Source organism: Stigmatopora argus, chromosome 9 (genome assembly GCF_051989625.1).
Source record: "Stigmatopora argus isolate UIUO_Sarg chromosome 9, RoL_Sarg_1.0, whole genome shotgun sequence".
Classification (NCBI taxonomy): Eukaryota; Metazoa; Chordata; class Actinopteri; order Syngnathiformes; family Syngnathidae; genus Stigmatopora; species Stigmatopora argus.
In genome coordinates this window covers 8,941,673-8,960,510 of record NC_135395.1, presented here as the reverse complement: position 1 = coordinate 8,960,510, position 18,838 = coordinate 8,941,673, and the positions used below count along the sequence as shown (strand labels likewise).

General features: G+C 39.9%; 2 protein-coding genes across 5 annotated transcripts in view; one reads left to right on the top strand and one right to left on the bottom strand.

Annotated features, from left to right (window-relative positions):
* The window catches only part of enox2 (ecto-NOX disulfide-thiol exchanger 2), a 93,346-nt gene extending 83,706 nt beyond the window's left edge, over window positions 1–9,640 (bottom strand). Inside the window, exons 1-2 of one of the 4 annotated variants that reach the window (XM_077609809.1) lie at window positions 9,450–9,640; window positions 8,275–8,408 (exon numbers count right to left, since the gene is read on the bottom strand). Coding sequence is in view for 1 of the 4 variants with exons in the window: in XM_077609808.1 (XP_077465934.1) it covers window positions 6,472–6,492 (21 nt within the window). In the remaining 3 variants the exon portion in view is untranslated. Of the gene's footprint in view, window positions 1–6,471; window positions 6,528–7,947; window positions 7,957–8,274; window positions 8,409–9,449 lie in introns of those variants that run through there. The other 3 variants (XM_077609810.1, XM_077609808.1, XM_077609812.1) reach the window with 3 other exon arrangements.
* A 4,872-nt stretch (window positions 9,641–14,512) lies between these two features.
* LOC144082563 (uncharacterized) lies at window positions 14,513–18,425 on the top strand. The gene is made up of 2 exons (XM_077609801.1): window positions 14,513–16,050; window positions 16,751–18,425. Exons 1-2 carry the CDS (start codon window positions 14,697–14,699, stop codon window positions 17,662–17,664), a joined length of 2,268 nt encoding a protein of 755 aa, XP_077465927.1. The 5' UTR covers window positions 14,513–14,696; the 3' UTR covers window positions 17,665–18,425.
* Window positions 18,426–18,838: the final 413 nt, after the last annotated feature.

The following is an 18,838-nucleotide window of genomic DNA, read 5'->3' as shown; positions in this document are numbered from 1 at the left end:
ATTTCAAGGAGGTAAGCAAAGTTTAAATGACAGGAGTGTTTTAACCAATCAAATATGCGCAATTCAGATCTTTATCGCTCATGATGCTAGAAAGATATATATACAAAGGCCAGTTTGATTTAAAATTATTCTGTAAGGATCATGTGTCAAGTAAGACAGTATTCATTAATTTGAACAATTGATGAATAATTGTTTACGTATCATTGATTTTCATTGTAAGCACATCTGTTATAGTGCTTGAACTTTAGAGAACAAGCAATAGAAGCAGACTGAGTGGAAAACAACATAAAAGGAGATTTCACACTTTGGTACGGCTATTATGTTATATGGAGCGAGGGTGGAAATAAAGCAAAAGAGGCCAAGGATTGGCTTTTTGGTGCAGGTGATACAATGTGGAGCCGTATTTCAGAAGTGAAGACAGACTATGACAAACAACATCAGGAAATTAAGCATTTGTGGGGCAAAGAGGATTTTTGATTGATTAAAAGAGAAAGATCTCTCATTTGTTTGGATTTCATCATACGCTCACTAAAGAAAATGTAATAAAATGTGTATATAATGTGGTTAGTAACAGACCTGAAGGTACCTAAAATGTGTGTTGGCATTGGATAAAGTGCTGAAATGCAGGCAGGTGCTCTAAGCCAAGCCACTATCTTCTCATCAGTATTTCTTTTGAAAGTACAGGAGGCTTGAGTGAGAGATAAAGTTCAAGGTTTTGTAATTAGCTACCAAAACCAAAGAAAGGACTTTTCCTAAAAAAAAAAAAGTCAAACAGAGACATTTTCGTTGTTTGCATTTGAAGTCGTGGTATCAGATACTTTCGGCGGTAATCTTTTCTTCAAATGCCTCAAAAGCTGAGCACTTCTGCTCATGTTCTGAAAGTGTTTGCCTGCGTTTAATTTGGAATCTGTTCTGGTTAACTTGGCAAATGTCAATGTGGATTGGCTTGGAGTGGACAAAATTAACAGAGAATGTATAACCTCAACGTTATCATTTTGTCCGGCTTCAAAATCCTGTTTGCAATGACTTTTTCAGTTGACCTGTCAGTCATTAAGTTAGTTTTAAGACATGGCTTGATTAAATGCCTTCAATGATTCCAAAAGCTAAATTAGAGGAAATTGGGCAAGCATTTATTCTAATATTGACTAAGCAATATTAAAATGCTGATCTAAACCACTCTTTCAGACCCCAAAATACATGGGTTTATATGCTGTCTCGTCAAAAAACACAAAAAAACTCTTTGCTTTTACTTCCAATCCCTCAACAGAGGTCAAGAGCAGTCGACACGGTTGTTGAAAAAGATTAACGGCGGTTACTAACCTCGGCAAACTCCACAAAATATATCACCATCTAGGGCACCAATCAATAAACATAACCTATTAATCCCTCTGCAAATAATGGGGAAGCGTCCATTACCGTGTACAGTATACAGGTAGAAAGGCTAGGAAATACCAACAGGGAAGTAGAAATAGTGGGTGAGTGATGCACATAGCACTTGACAAAAAATGCCTCCATTAGGACGGTGAATTCCAAATGGACGGCAATTTGTTCTAAAATGAAAAACGTCTTCACAAGTGGGAAAAAAAGACATCCTCCTCTTTCCGAACAGATGGCACAGTTTGAGTTGTCAAAAAGCTTTTCCGATAATACCCAGCAACCTTGATGAACATTCTGCTCGATTCCTATTGCTGCTCTCAAGTGATTGGCTACAGAGTGCTCTCTTGTACGGTAAAAGCCGCGCTCAGACCTAAAGGTGGGATTCACGTGGGTCCTAAACGGGACGTGATGTAAAAAAAGAACACAAATTCATGTGTACAAATAGTTTGTATGCTAGAGGTGCATATTTGCCAAAGTTGTCGTTGTTCATCCCTGTAAATGTTTTCTATGCGTTTTTTGACACGATGCTAATTTTCGTCAGCATCTTTCAGGGAACAAAAGAAAGTGAAGTGTGTTTTGTATTTTAATGCACACACACGTTGAATGTGGTTAGTTCTTCAGTTACCCTCAAATTGAGTGTAAAAAACATTTTTAAATATCAACAGCAGAGTTTTTTTTAAGGCATCTCGATCTTTCTAACCTGATTAGAATCGTTTGAAAGTAATCAAGCCCAGTTTTAGATCAAATGGTCTGATAAGGACATTGGATTTTGCTTCCTCTTATCTTGATTTTTTTTTGTTTTTTTCAAGATTGTAAAATATAAGGGTAGAGCCAAATACAATATCAGCATATTTAAATTTAGAAGGGATCCACCAATCTGAGCTCACAAATAGATGAAGGCACATGGTGCAGTTGGAGGTATCGATTGGGTATGCAGCTCACATCTGCCTCCCCCTTTAGTTATTTTGTAGAGAACAGGCAATTAAAGCCACACCATGGCTCCTGAATCCCACAACAGCCTGAGAGGGAAGCAGCATAACTTCTGTGAACAGGTTGAGTATATCCAACTTAAACTGTTTGTTTCCCTCCATGCCCTTCACTCTAGTAAAGGACAGTTTTGACTTGATCCACTTTGGGGGTTTTGTGTACGCAACGAAATCCAGCCGTTACTGCATAGCAAGGCAACTGTGTGGGTAGTCATTAGAAATGTGAACACTCACCCTACTAATTGCACTCCCACGAAATAACCTTCAGAAATGGCAATAGGTCCTTTTTTCCTCTGACAATATATCTCGTCTGCTTAATTCCCCCTTGTACATTTTTGGATCCAGCTAGGTAAACATTGAAGTACAAAGATCATACTTGTTAGATTCTTTCATGAATTAGTATTATAAAATCATGTGAAAAGCAAGCTATTGCAATCTACCAAGTACCTTTGAATTTCCCTGATAAGGTCAGGCGCATAGCAAGTAACACAAGCAAAAACAACTGAACGTCAAAGATTGCACACTTTGATAGGTAACGTTGGTATCGATCATTAGTGATCAATAGATAACAGTGGATTGCTGTATTTTAAAATGTCAAGTGCCAATAATGTCACTGCCATGTTGTTGATGTAACAAACAAATATGGATAAGGTTTCAGAAAAGCAATAATATTTCTCTGGGTCCGAAGCTAAAAGCAAAATCCTGCCAGCCAACGACACTTGGACACCCAAGCCAAACCAATAAAATAACATTTTTAGACTATAAATCCATACTTTTTCCCCGCTTTGACCCCTACAGTAGTATAGTTTATAGTCCAGTGCGGCTTATTTACAGATTTTTACAGGCTAATGAACTGCAAAGGGCCATAGTGGCTAGTTCCTATCCATTCGAACATGTAAAAAAATGTGATAAGCCCCAAAACGATTATAGGAACTACAAAGGGTCCTTGCACTCAAAAAGCTTTTACTATATGTCTTGACGGGCCATCATAACTTTTTGCTTCACAAAAAAAACAGTATAGGAACCTCAAAACTTTGTTACATATTAGATGAGTCCAAGGATATTTTCTAACATGGAGATGAAGTATGAATACTGATGGCGTAATTAAATCCCCGGAGACACATTCTTGTATTTTCATCTTGGCAAGTTCAAGGTGTTTTGCCACTTCCTGGTCATAGTCAACTCGGATAGACTCGCACTCCCACCACATTGGTGAGGATAAACGTTAAAAAATGTTATCAGAACACAGAATTGTTTTTACATCTCGCCATTGCCGGTGAAGGAACTGAATACTGCTTCTATACACTGGAATGATGAGCAGATTGTATTGCTGTAATCCCAGAGCAAAAAAGACGCAGAGGCAGCAGAGAACAGCAGTCCGTAGAGACAATCTTAAGACGAGTGCAAAGAGAATCCTATAACCCCAAAGAGACACGGCTTCTGGGGGTGATCACCAATTAGAAAGAATAAATGAAGCTCCATAAGGTACTAGCTAGTCGAAGGCAACGTACAATTAAAAGCTTATGTACAGCAGAAGAGTGACAGAGCATCATTAACTTCTGCTGAAATATGAATATTTAAAAGCAATTCAAGGGTTGGCTCTCATACTCCTGCACTTACTGCCCAGTTGGCTAAGATCCAGCACCCTCAAAACCTTTGTGAGGAATGGTACGGAAAATGAATAAATATCTAAAGTGACAAGGCCAATATAATAGATTATGACGATGTTGACAAAATGGTATGGTAACCATCGATCCATTTTGTATGCCAAGTAGTAATAAATATATATATTTGTCCACCTATTTGCTTCAACAGAATCGCCTGTTTGTCTCCATCTTTGATATTTTGTCGCATATCCAAATTTGCATAAAAGTTTATACATTCAGATAACGTTAATTTTTTTTGTTTAAGTGAAAAATGTAATTTAGTTTTATCTGCAGGTATTCATGGGTTTTATGATGGCAATTATTCTTGTTTGATTAATCGCTGATATTAAATGTCAACATCAAGGAAAAATAAAACACTGTTGTAAACAGCACGGCTGTTTAATTTTACATATAAAAATATTTTGTCCGTAACAGTGGTGTCTTTTTTTTTGTAGGAAAAGGATCCAAATGTCTTGTTGGGCAATAAAGGTTGCCAAACAGGGGCCATAACACTTCCAACAAGCCACATTAAATGGTCAATTTACGCGGTTGTTATATCACACACTTTCCCAACAATACTTCGCAATGGCCAATCAGAGTAAAGCATTTAAAAAAAAATTGTACATAGTTAAATTTGCTTCAGTCAACCGTATTATCCACACATTAATGAGAATCTGACCAAGTAAAATTTTGGAAAAGAGCAATCAAAAGACATCAGAGATGATTGAAAAGAAAAATAATCATGTGTATATATATTTAAAAAATAATAATATAACATGGTCCCCTCTAAAACCTAAAGTTTATAGCAACTCATTCTTCAGTTTTTGTGCCTAACACCATCATTCACCCGATCCAGGTCAAAATAAGGATGACTGTCCACGTTTCTGAAAATTTTCCAAGCACCACAACATCCACCTTCTCCTGCAACTTTCAACAAAGAAACCATTAACCGTAATGAGAATCGATGGGGGTGTTAAACGTATTGACAGCCCTGTGCCGTTGCAGCTTTGGTGTTGTCTTTATTAGTTTGGCAAAGGAGCACAGCTCTCTTTAGGACGGCGGCACTAAAAAGAAGTATTGATCACAAGGTCAGGCCAGATGAAATTCAAATCCTTCCATTCATGCCACTCCAAATTCTCCTCCTTAACAACTGTCCATTATCTGAGCATAAACCAAGGGCAGCATCCAATGCAATAACGATCGAAAGATGGTGACCTATGCTGACCGTTTGTGTTTATAAAAAGGCAAAAGATCTCAACTTGACATATGTCGCTTTTACCATGTCTTTTACAAAGGTCATGGTACCCGTAAATGTGTTCTTTAAGGTTAAGGAGGTAGATTAGTCAGTCGCATGGTTGCATTTCATTGGTGATAGGGGAGTAGTTAGTTGGATATTAATTAGATTGGTCTTTGTTTATCTGCTTATAGAGTTTTTTAAATAGTCTATTTTAATCAAGGATTTATTTTTTTGTGATTCAACTACTTGTAAAGTATTAATTTATGTTGCGCCTGGTTGACACTAGACCAGGGGTGTCAGACTCGGGTTGGTTCGCGGGTCGCTTTAACGTCAACTTGATTTCACGTGGGCCGGACCATTTTAGATATAATATTTAGATATTCTTTTATAAATGGATTAAAAGCCCTGAATATTCAGTTTTTATAGATCTAAAACTATGTTTATTTTAGCTTTTTTTAAATATATTTTTAGATTTTACAAAATGATTTTTGAACTAAAAACAGAAAAAAAATGATTAAAAATTACAATTATTGATTTAAAAGGAGGAAAAATTAGGAAATGTAATATACATCTACACTCTTCATTTTAATTTGATCCTAAAACAGAAAGTCGTCACTCATGATTTACTTTTCCGGGCCACAAAAAATGATGCGGCGGGCCAGATTTGGGCCCCGGGCCGCCACTTTGACACATGTGCACTTGACTGATATGCAGTTGTTTACAAGTATAATGTTTAGGAATGTGTTGGTACAACATTCAATGTTGGTGCTTTGACTTTAATTAGGAATCAACCAGACATGGTCATTTTATAATTGTATGCAGTTAATATTCTCATGTATTTTGGAAAATATTGAACATACTCATAAGAAGCATGTTTTTGGGCCTGGCAGATGGATTCAAGTTTTTACAGTGCTTCATCTGATTCCAGCATTTCCTTTGAGGCAGGAAAAGCAGTCAAATCCTTTCACACATTCATCCAGATGTCTCACCCACTGCAGCCATCCTGATTTTAGAGCTTGGAGTCTTTTCAAACGCATTGGCAGCAAATCAGAATCCATCTTTCATCAAAAAAGTCGGAGTGACACCACTGAGGATAGATTAAGCCGGTGGGTGGAGGCGGGATGAAGTGGGTGGGGGGGTGCTTGGAAGGTGTTTCAGTTGTGCACTTGCTCGTAAACCGCTATTGTTTAGAAGAATTCACGGTGTGAGGAAAACAGGTGGTTACCTGCTGCAAGTCAGATCTCATTCAAGAGGCGCACCGTGGAGAGACGAGCAGTGAACGGCGGCGATGCAATGATCTATTTGATAAAAGGTTGAATGCAACAAAACTGAAGTAAATCCTTTAGAATTCAGTTGCCAAAAAGTACAGTACTGATAACATCCCAACAAAACAACACTGTATTCTTAGAGGCAGACAAATGAAATGCAGATCACATGGTGATCTTGTATGGCGACATAAAAATACACATATACTTCAAATCTGTTTTAGGGTCTCAGATTCACATACTTTTCAATGTAAATGGAGTTCTCTAATTTACTGGGCTGTATTTTCAATTTATTTAAAAAAATGATTGGGTCATGCATGGCCTGTGTTTACAATTTAACCATGTCTAGACAATTGCCATGGCAATATAGAAAAATAGAAACGCAGACAACTGTATCAATTAAGCTAAAAAGAAACAAAACTGGTCTGAAAGCACCCTTAATTTTCTTTTTCTGCATTTGTCTATCCCTGAAAATGTGAGGACTTACCATTTAGCAAAGAAATCCAGCACTCTTCAATTAAATCATGGAAATTGATCAAATTTTAATTTGTTGTAGTTATAAGTAAAACATCGAAAAACATTTTAAAAAATGCTAAATACGTCGGAAAAACTTTTACTGTCCCCTCCCCCTTATAAAATTGACTCTTCCCTCTTGCAGACTTCAAGATGGCAAAAAAATACTTGAGTGCATGGCAGTATGTGGCAGAGTTAAGTAGCGAAAAGAGGAGAAGGCGCGAGGAAAGAAGTGTTTTAATCAAAACCACTAAAAGTTTTAACCTTTAACACGGTGGCGAACATGGGTAACCAACAGCGACAAGTGTCAGACACTCAGATGTAACACTGCCTTTAGGTGAAGAAAACACAGTAGAGGAAAAAGTGTAAAGTGACACTTTCATCATGAAAACGTGCTATTGAAGCAGTCACGCCATCACATCAATAATAAATGTAGAATAATGATATTATAATTTACAAGAAAGTTTGATGACATCATCTTTCAACAACAAAACTTATGAATTCAATTATTTTACTGTTTTGGAGGTGTTGTGAGCAAATTCCTGCAAATGATATCTTGACATAAATGAAAAAAGGATAAAGAAAAGGTTCTGCATCAGTTAGTTGGCTGAAATAAGATGGTTAAACTACAATTTATAAAAAAGACAACATGGCTTAACTGTTGTTTGCTTTTCCTTTGCACAAACTGCTTGACTTGGAAACCACCATCAACAAGACAACTGCCTTTTCTCATCCAGCATCCCCCCCCCTGGAAAATTCCCCGAGGGCTCCATAAAACATTGCATATGTCGCATCTCCTCACAGGCAGAGGGGGTGTAAAAAAGAGGGTTGTAAACAAAGCAAATATTCTCTATATGGTTTCAAGCAAATGGAGAAAATAAGCCAAGTTTAGCTAAACGCCTCAAGCGTCAAAGTTGAGTCACCTGGATTGAACCAGAAAAAAGATGCAAGCAATCCTAACAGTCATTGGAGTCATCATGTTGACTTTTGGCTGGCATAAATGATACAAAGCCTTTTCCAAGCTGTTCGACATCCAGATGGAGTTGGCACAGGCATAAGAGGCTTTTGACAGAGAAAGTGTTGCCTTAAAAGGAACGTTCAATTCATTTTGACTGGAAGGAGGCCAAATAAACATTCACCCCCCTTCCAGTTAAAATGAATTGCACGGTTGGCGCTGTCAGTGGTGCTGAAATCAGAACATTCACAGACAGTCTTCCCAGGTAATTGTAAAGAATTAAAGAACTACTTACCTGCGATGAAAATGGCAAAAGGAAAGGTGTGCAGAGGACTTGATCACTAGACAGCACACCTTAATAATAATCTGACATTACAATAGTGTCCAGACTGTGAGGTAAAATATTAAACTGCCACATTCTTGGAAAACCTGCAGATGACAAATATTCCCCTATTAGCAACAAATTGGAAAGAACGCGTCAATCTACTGGGCTAATAAGTGATTGCCGCGGTAGCCTGACTCGAATTTAGATCACATTGTGGGAATCGTGGCCGTGCACAATTGTGCTTGAATGAATAAAGGGTGAAAAGGCGCTCAGCAAATGAGGGCTCAGGGGAAGTCAGACATTGAAGGGATTAACATTTGGCAACAGGCGGGTTTCTCTTTGCACAAACAAATGTCAATATTGACCGCTAGGAAGAAAAAAATACTATCAAAAAAGTGCCACCACCAAGACTGCAATTCAATGCTTTTGATTGACAATATTGGTGTTATTTAAAGTATAAAATAAAGTGTTTATTATTTATTTATTCTATCTCTAATTTATTTATTTCTAAAATTCCAATTGCTCATGTTTTCTGTCATTATAAAATACCAAGCAGCACAAATAATGTTCAAAGCAAGGATTAATATTATTTATCATAAACAGAATATGTATTCAACAGTTGTGATCTTGTTATTTAACCTTAGTTTCCCGTTTTTTTATAGTGCACATCATGTTAATACTTATTTTCAATATTTTCACAATTGCATATCCATGTTATTTATGTATTATATATTTTACTATGGACTAAATGAAATTCCCAGGTAGTGACGTTTTATTTTGGTGTGGTCAAAATACGCTAATTTATTAAAACCGTAACGATCATTTACAATACATTTTTTCGGACAGTCCATAACTTTGGCATTTTTAACATCACTTATAGGTAGATTATAAAAACATAAATTTTATTTATGATCAATTGCCTAGATTCATGGATTCGTTTATTGTACACTCACTAATCGAGTGTCTTATGAAAACTATTAATGAATAAAGTAAAAACCCAAACAGCAGCACGATGATTAGAAAGATTACAAATGCATCCCTGGATCTTATAAATAATTATTAAAATGTAAAATACTTCTTTAGCAGTGTAAGCGCAAAGCTAAGAGTTAGCTCCATTGATGCCCAAACGATAAAAGTATGCAAACCTTGCGACGATGGCTCCTTCTTTGATGCTATCTGCTCCACAACGACTCTTCTGGATTATACATTCGAACACTGAACAGTTTCATTTTTAAGATATTCTTGATATTGATTTAAAACAAATGAGGGGCATGGTATAGTGATTCCAGAAGTGCCAAAGGTGGCGGAAATGAGTACGGCAAGCGAGAAGCATACACGTGCGTATGTTGACGTTATTTTACTCCGCCTACTTTCAAAATAAGAGTCTACTCATTCTGTTAACATTCCAAATTAAGGTGTGTACAAAACTACTGGTTTGGTGAACAATGTTCAGGTTTTTTTCCATATGAGTCGATTTTTTTTAAAAGCAACTTTATATGAAAGAAGTTTGCTCAAATTTTCAAAATATGTGATAAAGAGAAAAAAATAATATTTAAGCACAGAAAATGATACAATTGTAGATACTGAACACCCAAGTTCTTTTGGAATGGATGTGGTTTAATATATTTTGTGCCCACGGCGAATTTTTAAAAAGTTCCTTATTTCTAATGAAGAATATTTTCTCAAATGATGGACACACCTGATCAAAATCTTAAAACCAGTTGAAAAATAGATTGTATGTGTTTTGCACATTTCTCTCTTAATGAGGTTTTAAGAAGGGCTAAAATATGCAAAAGCAAGAAGGAGGCGTGTGAAACCACTCTGCGACGTAATTTATTCAAAACAACAGTTAAACTCAAACTGTTTATCAGTTCATCACTTTGTGATTTTTATAATAAACTAACCAAGTTGCATTTCTTCTTTAAAAAAGCAGAATACACACTACAGTGCACATTCAGTCATAGTAAACACTCCTTAAAATGAGGTTTAACTAGTCTTATTTATAAATAATACTGCCTGACCCCTGCCAAAAAAGCTTTAAGTGATTTACTCCTACTACTCTAAAGATAGGAAGCAAAATTCAGATTTGAGTTATGCCTTAGCTCTGAGTATACTATCACAAAAAACATTAAAGTAATGTAATGCCCTCAGGTGTAAGCAAGAAAAGCCACACAACCATTTATTGAGAGGGTCAGTGAAAATAAGCAATGTAAAAAGAGAGCACTCACAATGAGCTTGCAGTTATATTACCTCAAAATAGTCCCTGAAGACTAATAAACTCATTTCCACAAATGTATTTATGTACTACTCCATGATTCATCTCTTTAAAAGCCTAAGCTTTTGATTATGTTGCAATTGATGATCAACGTGAGCACAAGACTGGGATGCGACTTGACTGTGCTATGGCTACAGTTGTTCCCGTAACTGCACAGCCTTCACGTCTCATTTTCATCACTGGCAGCGGGCTTTGAACGCTTGCCTCGGGGCCAACGTCAGCCGCAAGAAAGCATCATGGGTGTACAGGACGCGATGCCCATTCAACACTTCCTCCCCCAGCATCGCCTTCATTCTCTCCACGTAAAATCAGACATCTGCTCAACTCATTGAGCTAAGCTCTAAGCTTAAAGCAATGCAGCATTTTTCATCATTTGTGCAACTGGATGTTGAATTAGCAACAATAATGAAAAAAAAGTATCAGAAATAACTACCAGGGGCTTAATATGACATGTTACAGTTTCAAATGGCATTGGCCTGCAATTACCCACAAAGAACAATGAATTTCTGCAACATCAAAAACAATTACAATCACATGGAACTATGTGTTGGCATGACAACCAATATTTAAATTGGTCGTGTGTAAAGCGAGACTTAAAACAAGTAAAAAATATGATTAAATAAGTATTTTTGCAATATTTTTAAATGAGTCTGAGTGTGAATCTGGGTTCGTCTCACGGTGCTTTGCGATTGGCTAGCAACTAACTCAGGGTCCGCAGTTGGCTGGGTGAGCTCCGGCACCCTCTCCACCCTTATGGCAGTACATAAAATGAATTTATTTTAAATACACCAATTATGAAGCATTTCTGAAAAGTCATATGTATCAAAATATAATTGCAAGCATGTGTTTATGTGTCTGCAAGAAAAAATATGACAAGACTGAAATAGAGTAGAATTAAAAGAATGCAGTACTTTTCTACTATCACATAGTTAAAGAGTATATAAAGATGCAAAACATTTTTCCATGAAATTTTTAAATGCTATTTGACCTTTAGTAAGAATACACAGTGAATAATGTAGAACAATTGGAACAAATGACGGTAGTGAACAAAAAAACCAAAAAATATAGATAAAAGTTTTTCCTTTCAAGACTACCCGTGAATGCAGTAAGTCAATGTTCTGTATATGTTTATACTTTGTGTGTGGGCAGACTACCTACGGATTGTGTCAACACACATTCTGCAAAAAGATTTTCTTCTATTCTTTGTCACAAGCCTGCAGCTGGCCTAAGGGAATGTAGGCGCAGTCGTTTTTCATGACCAGAAAGCATACGTGGACAAAACAACAGGTTCTTTCAATTTACACTTTCCAAATATATGTACATAAAGAAATGATAAAGTTGGAATATTGCTACATTCACTTTTATGGATGTGCAGTGCTAGCATTATACCCGAGGATTTATTATAAATGAAAAGGGGTGTGGGGGTTGGGGGTTATCTACAGCATGCAGGCAATTATTGTTCTACTCTGCATATTGACGTCTATTATGTTCTTGCGGGTCTTGTGATTTTTGTAATTGCCCTTGTAAGCAATTTTTTAGAGGGGCAGGGGGTGTGATTTATCAGTGACAAGTCTTGCATATTAAAAGAAGACGATAAGCAACTTGTTTTGTACTAATCTGACTTGGAGAAGTTATTTAAAAGATTAGATGACTTTGACCTAGTTGTGAAAATAGTTGTCATATTTAAATACTGATTTTAATGGGGTCTAAACAATTATTTGAGGGAAACAAAAAAACACGGCCTTGTTTTTTACTTTCATTTTATACACTAGTCTTGTTAGTCAAATTTGTTAAGTCGGGGTGGGCAAACCGCTCGAGGGCTGCTGTGGGTGGAGGTTTTTGTTCCAGTCGTTCCAGCGGTTTCACCATCGGGGGTTGTGCTGAAACAAGAAGCACCTGCCTGCAATCCACTGATTGCATTTTAAAAATTCCAGAGTTGTGGGAAGGTTTCCTCTTTAGAGGTTGGAATAGTTTGCCCACCCCCGAGTACATGATTATTATTTTTTTCCTAAAATGGGCTAATACATTTTATTTGGAAAGGCCTGCTTTTTACACATGCAATTGACATTAATGGTAGCATTTCATCCTTGGAATTGTTTACTTATTATATATTTTTCTGGCTAGCTAATTGCAGGGTATAAGGCAGATGTGTCAAAGTGGCGGCCCGGGGGCCAAATCTGGCCCGCTGCATCATTTTGTGTGGCCCGGGAAAGTAAATCAGGAGTGCCGACTTTCTGTTTTAGGATCAAATTAAAATGAAGAGTATAGATTTATATTAAATTGCCTGATTTTCCCCCTTTTAAATCAATAATAGTATTTTTTAAATATTTTTTTCTGGGCTTTTAGTTCAAAAATCATTTTGTAAAATCTAAAAATATGTAAAAAAGCTAAAGTAAACATTGTTTTAGATCTATTAAAAAAAACTGAATATTCAGGGCTTTTAATCCAGTTCTTTTAATCCATTTATGGAAAAAAAATCTAAATACTATATCTAAAATGGTCCGGCCCACGTGAAATCAAGTTGACGTTAAAGCAACCTGCGAACCAATCCGAGTCTGACACCCTTGGTATAAGGAGACAAACAACCATTCATAAGTTAAGTCAGGAGTGGGCAAACCGGTCGAGGGCTGCTGTGGGTGCAGAATTTTTGTCCCAATCGTTCCAGCACAGTTTAACCATCGGGGGTTGTGCTGAAACAAGAAGCACCTGCCCGCAATCCACTGATTGCATTTCGAAAATTCCAGAGTTGTGGGAAGGTTTCCTCTTTAGAGGTTAGAATAGTTTGCCTACCCCCAAGTACAGGATTATATATTTTTTTCTAAAATGGGCTAATAAATTTTATTTTGAAAGCACTGTTTGTTACATATGCAATTGACATTAATGGTAGTATTTCATCCTTGGAATTATTTCCTTATTATATATTTTTCTGGCTAGCTAATTGCAGGGTATAAGGAGACAAACAACCATTCATGCTCACACTCAGACCAATTTAGATTTTAGACTATCCAATCAGCCTACCATGCATGTCTTGTGGAAGAAAACCAGTGTCCGGAGAAATTCCACGCAGGCCTAAGGAGAAAATGCAAACTCCGCACAGGTGGAGCAACCACAGCTGACACTTTCCACTCATCCACCAGGCCACCCCTATTATACATTTTATCATCTTAAAAAGTATTTTAGTTGTTTGTGGAAAATTTTATGTTGATTTACTTATACTTAAAACAACGTTTTATATGTTTGACCACACATATTTTGTTTTATTTTTCATAATAAATGATGTACATTATAGGGTGGCTCTGTATGCATTTTGGTGACTCTTCACGTGTCTCTATGTGAAAACTATTGATGAATATTATGCTAATTCCCACAAGGGCTTATATTTGACTAGTAACTGTTAGTATTTATGTCAAAATGTAAACCAATGGATGATTGACTGTTACATTCCAAACGTGCTTGTGCATGCATTCATTCATTTTCTGGGGGCCCTCTAAAATGTTTTATTTTCAAATATGAATTTAGGCTCATTTTTCACTTATCTTTGTATTTTCCTATATCCAAGATGAGGGTCCATGTTCAAATGGTACCTCATTTCATAGTGGCTTATAATAAAACCCTGCATGGTTGAAGAACTATGGTTTAAAAAAAAAGGTTTAATCTATCTATCTGAACCTATCTATCATTCAGTTTCACTTTAGAAAGTTACGTCTTGCAGTGAAATAGTTATCTGGAAGAAGAAAAAAACGGTAGCCTGACGTCAAAATCCGCAAGTGCGCGGCCCGTGGAAGCAGCGTCTCACGGTTACGTCGCCCCGGATGACGTCATCGCGAAGAGGTCCGCGCGATGACGTCGTGCACTCGAGGTTGACGTCAGCCTTTTGGCACTACGCCGCCCGGGGCTTTGTCTAAAAGGAGATGAAAGATCATGTTTGGCCAGGTGGGAAGGACGTGTCTAAAAGAAGTCCCTGAGGTCCGGGTTTGTGTGGATTCGGAATTTGCGCGGATGGCTTCACGGCGAATCGGAACCGCATGCAACGCCCCTTTTTCTTTTGGGTTCGGACGGATGTAGGGGTAAGGGGGGCAGAGAGCCAAGTCAGCCAAGCCAGCCAGCCAAAGCAGCCATGGAGGACCTCATCAAACCGGAAGCCATCGTAGAAGCGGTCAAGGCGCGCGTCAGCCAGATCTCCGCCACCCAGAGAGCCCTGCTGGTGGCAGGCACGCCGGACTCGGAGACCAAGGCCATCCTGGTGGACACCATCACCGAAGTGATCCAAAAGATCACGTCCGACGTGGTCAAGCACCTGCAGCCGGTCTTCATCGAGCACCTGCGGGGGCACGCGTCCCAGGCGCAGGTGAACATGGCCATCGACCTGTGCAGCCCGAGACTGAGCGAGTGCATCACCGAGACTTTCTCGGCAGCCCTGGACAGCCCCCCGCAGAAATGCGAGGGCGTCATGGAGCTCACCTCGCTCATGGAGTCCGAGGTCAAGCACCGGGTGAACTCGGCCTTGTCGGTGGCCAAGAGCACCACCGAGTGGCCCTCGGAGCCCACGCTCCTCATCCGGGGCACCATGTCGAGCGTGGCCAATCTGGCCTCTATCTTCCGCAAGGCCCTGGAGTACTTCAGGCACGTGTTCTCGCGGGCTCGAACCCCGCGCCAGCTGCTGTGCGGCAGTTCCGACATGAAGGTGAACGAGATGACCGACTCGGTGCGCCGGATCCTCCTCAAGTGGTCCAACCCCAAGGAGTCCAAGAGCTCCGAAGTGATCGACCCGGTGACGTTGGAGGACGCGCAGCTGGCGGCGCTCGACATCACCAAGACCATCACCCAGGACTCGTACGGCGGCTCGGGGGACGCGGGGGTACGCGGCGAGGCCCGCATCACGCGCTTCAACCTCAACTGGAAGCTGATCTTGAAGAAAGTCAAGAACTTCTTCAAGTCCGTCGAGAGGCAGAGCGGCCTGGGCTCCAAGAGGAGCCGGCGTTCTCGCTTCTTCCACTTCGCCCGCATGCAGTTCGCCCGGATGCTGGGCTCTCTCAAGAGCGCCTTCAAGAACCGCGACGCCTGCCTGGTATCGCTCACGCCGGACCGCCGATCGCGCTCCGAGGACGGCGGCGGCGGCGGGGGCGGCGCCAGCCCCTCGCGGGCGGCCAGCGAAGGAAGCCGGGCGCCCGACCTGCGGCCCGCATACCGCACCAGCACGCTGTGCGTCCGCCAGTCGCAGGACCCGACCTTCGATTTCGAGTCCATCCAGGAGAGCGTGGACAAGCTGTACACGGAGTTCAACCAGATGGATATCCCGGATCGAGCCGGCAAAGTCAAACGATATATCGACGAGAAAATCGGGAGCTTCTCAGAGGGTCTCACGTCCCAATTGTATGCTTACGTCATGTCGTGCCAGAGTGACGTGTACGAAGTGCCGTCCGGACGTCCGCAGACGCCTTTGATGGACACGGTCCTCTGGGGACGACGGGGTAAGCTTTGGCCACCTTTCTATGGGGGAATTGATTTGGAAGGAACAGCGTAGCTTGCCAGCCTGCCACTAATAGAACATATTTTGGATGAAGGTGGGGGGGCTGAAATATTCTGTCATTTGAAAACTCAATCCAGACAGTTTTTGTTGTTGTTGTTGCTCAGCCTCAAAGACTAATCCATCCATGACTTATACTTCTGTAAATAAAAATAGCCATGCATTTAAAAGGCAAAACAAGGTGGGGCCGTCCCCCCAATCCCAGCCTGGGAGTCTCAGTCAAGGCGAATTGGACGTCCCGTGCAAATCTTACACACTAAAAAATGTTATATTCCCAAAGAACTCACACACTAAAAAATGTTATAATACCAAAGATCTCACAAACTAAAAAAATGGTATATTCCCAAAGAACTCACACACTAAAAAATGTTATATTCCCAAAGAACTCATCTAATATTGTATGCATGAGCAACATGCAAAATGGGATTATCCTAATATGCTTGAATATGGAAACTATTTTCAGTTGAAATGTCATGTACATAAAAGTTCAATGAAAACTAAATGGTTCTAAAGGTAATACACTAATTCAGTGCATTAAAAAATAGAAAATACTATAATGCACTCCCTGTTTTGCCAACATTTTGCAGTATGAAACCATTCATTTTAAAATTAACTATTCATTTCCTACCATTTTGCAATCCTAGGCAAGATCCATTGGGATGGCCAGATCTTCTCCCCAGAGGTACTGTACGCCATGACGGAGGACGCTGTGTGGAGGTTCCTGCAGCAACTCTTCCTCTGGTTGGAGGTCGAGCCTGCCAACGAGGAAACCTACGCGGACGAAGTGTCCGGCGCTCTCACGGACATCAATCAGCTGGTGGAGAAGGCGATGACCCCGCAGATCAGCACGAGCGAGGAGCTTCACGTGGAGGAGCAGATGATCCCCAAGCTCGATTTGGAGCAGTCCTCAGAGGCTTCCGCTTTATCGCTCCGCACCACCACGCCGGAGGTCCGCACCCGCACGTCGGAGCGTCGCACCAAAACGCCAGATTTACGCTCCGGCACGACGCCGGAAATGCGAAGGGGCACCTCGGGCGACTTACGCACCGGCACCACGCCAGATGTGCGCACTCGCACCACCGAGGACGATCGCACCCATACCGACGAGTCGATGTCAGAGCCAGAGTTTGAAAACATCCCGGCACTGCAGGAGAAGTTGACCCGCCTGCTGGTCTACACCCTGATCACCCAGCTGGGCAAGAGGCTGCGGAGCAAGCGGAAGACGGGCGTTCGCATAGACGCCCTGGTCCTCGTCATTGAGCGGCTCCTTTACCGGGCCTTTGAGGAGATCACCCCCCGCCACATCAAAGACATCCGAAACCTGGCCAGCATGGACAAGGTCGTCACGCCGGTGGTGAAGGAGCTCATGGTGGAGTTCGTCACCCCGCACAGACTGGCCGAAGCCGTGTTGGCGGAAGACCCCGTGTTTGACGATGCGGTCTTCCGGCATCTCAAGGTCTATATCTGCGCCCTGAAAGATCCACCTAAACGAGGTAACATCTTGTCGAGCATAAACAAAGCTTTGGCCATCCTCCGCTTCATGGGGAGCTCCTATTGATGTCACTCCAGATGTGGAAGTCACTCACTGGCCAATACATTGCGTAGACCTGGAAAATCTTAGGATTTACGAGAAAAATGCTCAATTCTGATTGATATGGGCAGAAGTGAACAATTCATATTACAGTGAAGAGTTGGTGCAGTGCATCATGGACAACTTGACGTTCGACACAGCCCGCAGTGTTGTGCAGTAATAGATATTTTAAGTGTAAAAATGCTCATTAGAAATTTGGATGGATGTATCATCTTTTTGATAATGTGTATGAATTGGAAATATCATATTTCTCCTTAAGGCTCATAATGTGTATTTTATCCTTTGTACGTTTATACTGTGACACTTTTACCTGAGTACTCTAGGAATTTAATATGCTAAAAAAAACTACATTTAGAACACAGTGATTAAAACGATCAATATCATCGCAAACTGTCCATATGCTTTAAAACCTTTAAAAATATGCATTTTTTTTCTGCATTCCAATGATTAATTTTGACAACAATGCACTTTTCATTCACTATTGTCAAAGTAAACGTTCAACTTTAAACACACGCAACATTTTGGGCTCATAATTTCCCAGTGTTGTGGACAGTGAATGCTTGAGCATCCATTTATGAAATATCTTTATGAATTGACATTTTGCATTGTCAAGACTTTACAAGTCACTCTCCTTGTAATTTCATAGAAGTCTCTGTAAATAAGTGTATATACACAAATGTATATACTACAGTATAAATATATATACAAATAAAGACTGCAAATACCAAGCAAGTGCCTAGAAAGATTTTTTCTTTTTTTATGGCGGTAGATGTTTCCAGGTGTGTGGTAATGTCCCTACAGGTGATATTAAATCGAAGGCGCTTTGAATGCTGGGTAAAAAGAGAGCTCGGGGCCTACTGGGCTGCTAAAAGTTGATGATAATTGAGTTAATTTTTAACCAGCAGCTGTTTTTTTCATTTTAGCTCCTCACTGGAGATGCGAGGATCCATCTGGCTGACAGAAATGAAGATGAAATTATATATTTTTTTCCTAAACCATATATCTTACAATTATACCCTTATAATAGTATGCAATACATATTCACGCACCTTTTGGCAACCAATGTCCTCAAACATCTTGACATTTAACTCAATCACAGACATCTGTCAAGAATATAAATTAAGTCTGGTTTAATCCAATG

What these genes read in the sequence shown, in the direction of transcription:
- LOC144082563 (XM_077609801.1), top strand. Translation starts at nt 14,697, where the DNA reads ATGGAGGACCTCATCAAACCGGAAGCCATCGTAGAAGCGGTCAAGGCG. An exon ending in GGTCCTCTGGGGACGACGGG is followed by an intron (nt 16,051 to 16,750) that starts GTAAGCTTTGGC and finishes TTGCAATCCTAG; the next exon opens with GCAAGATCCATTGGGATGGC.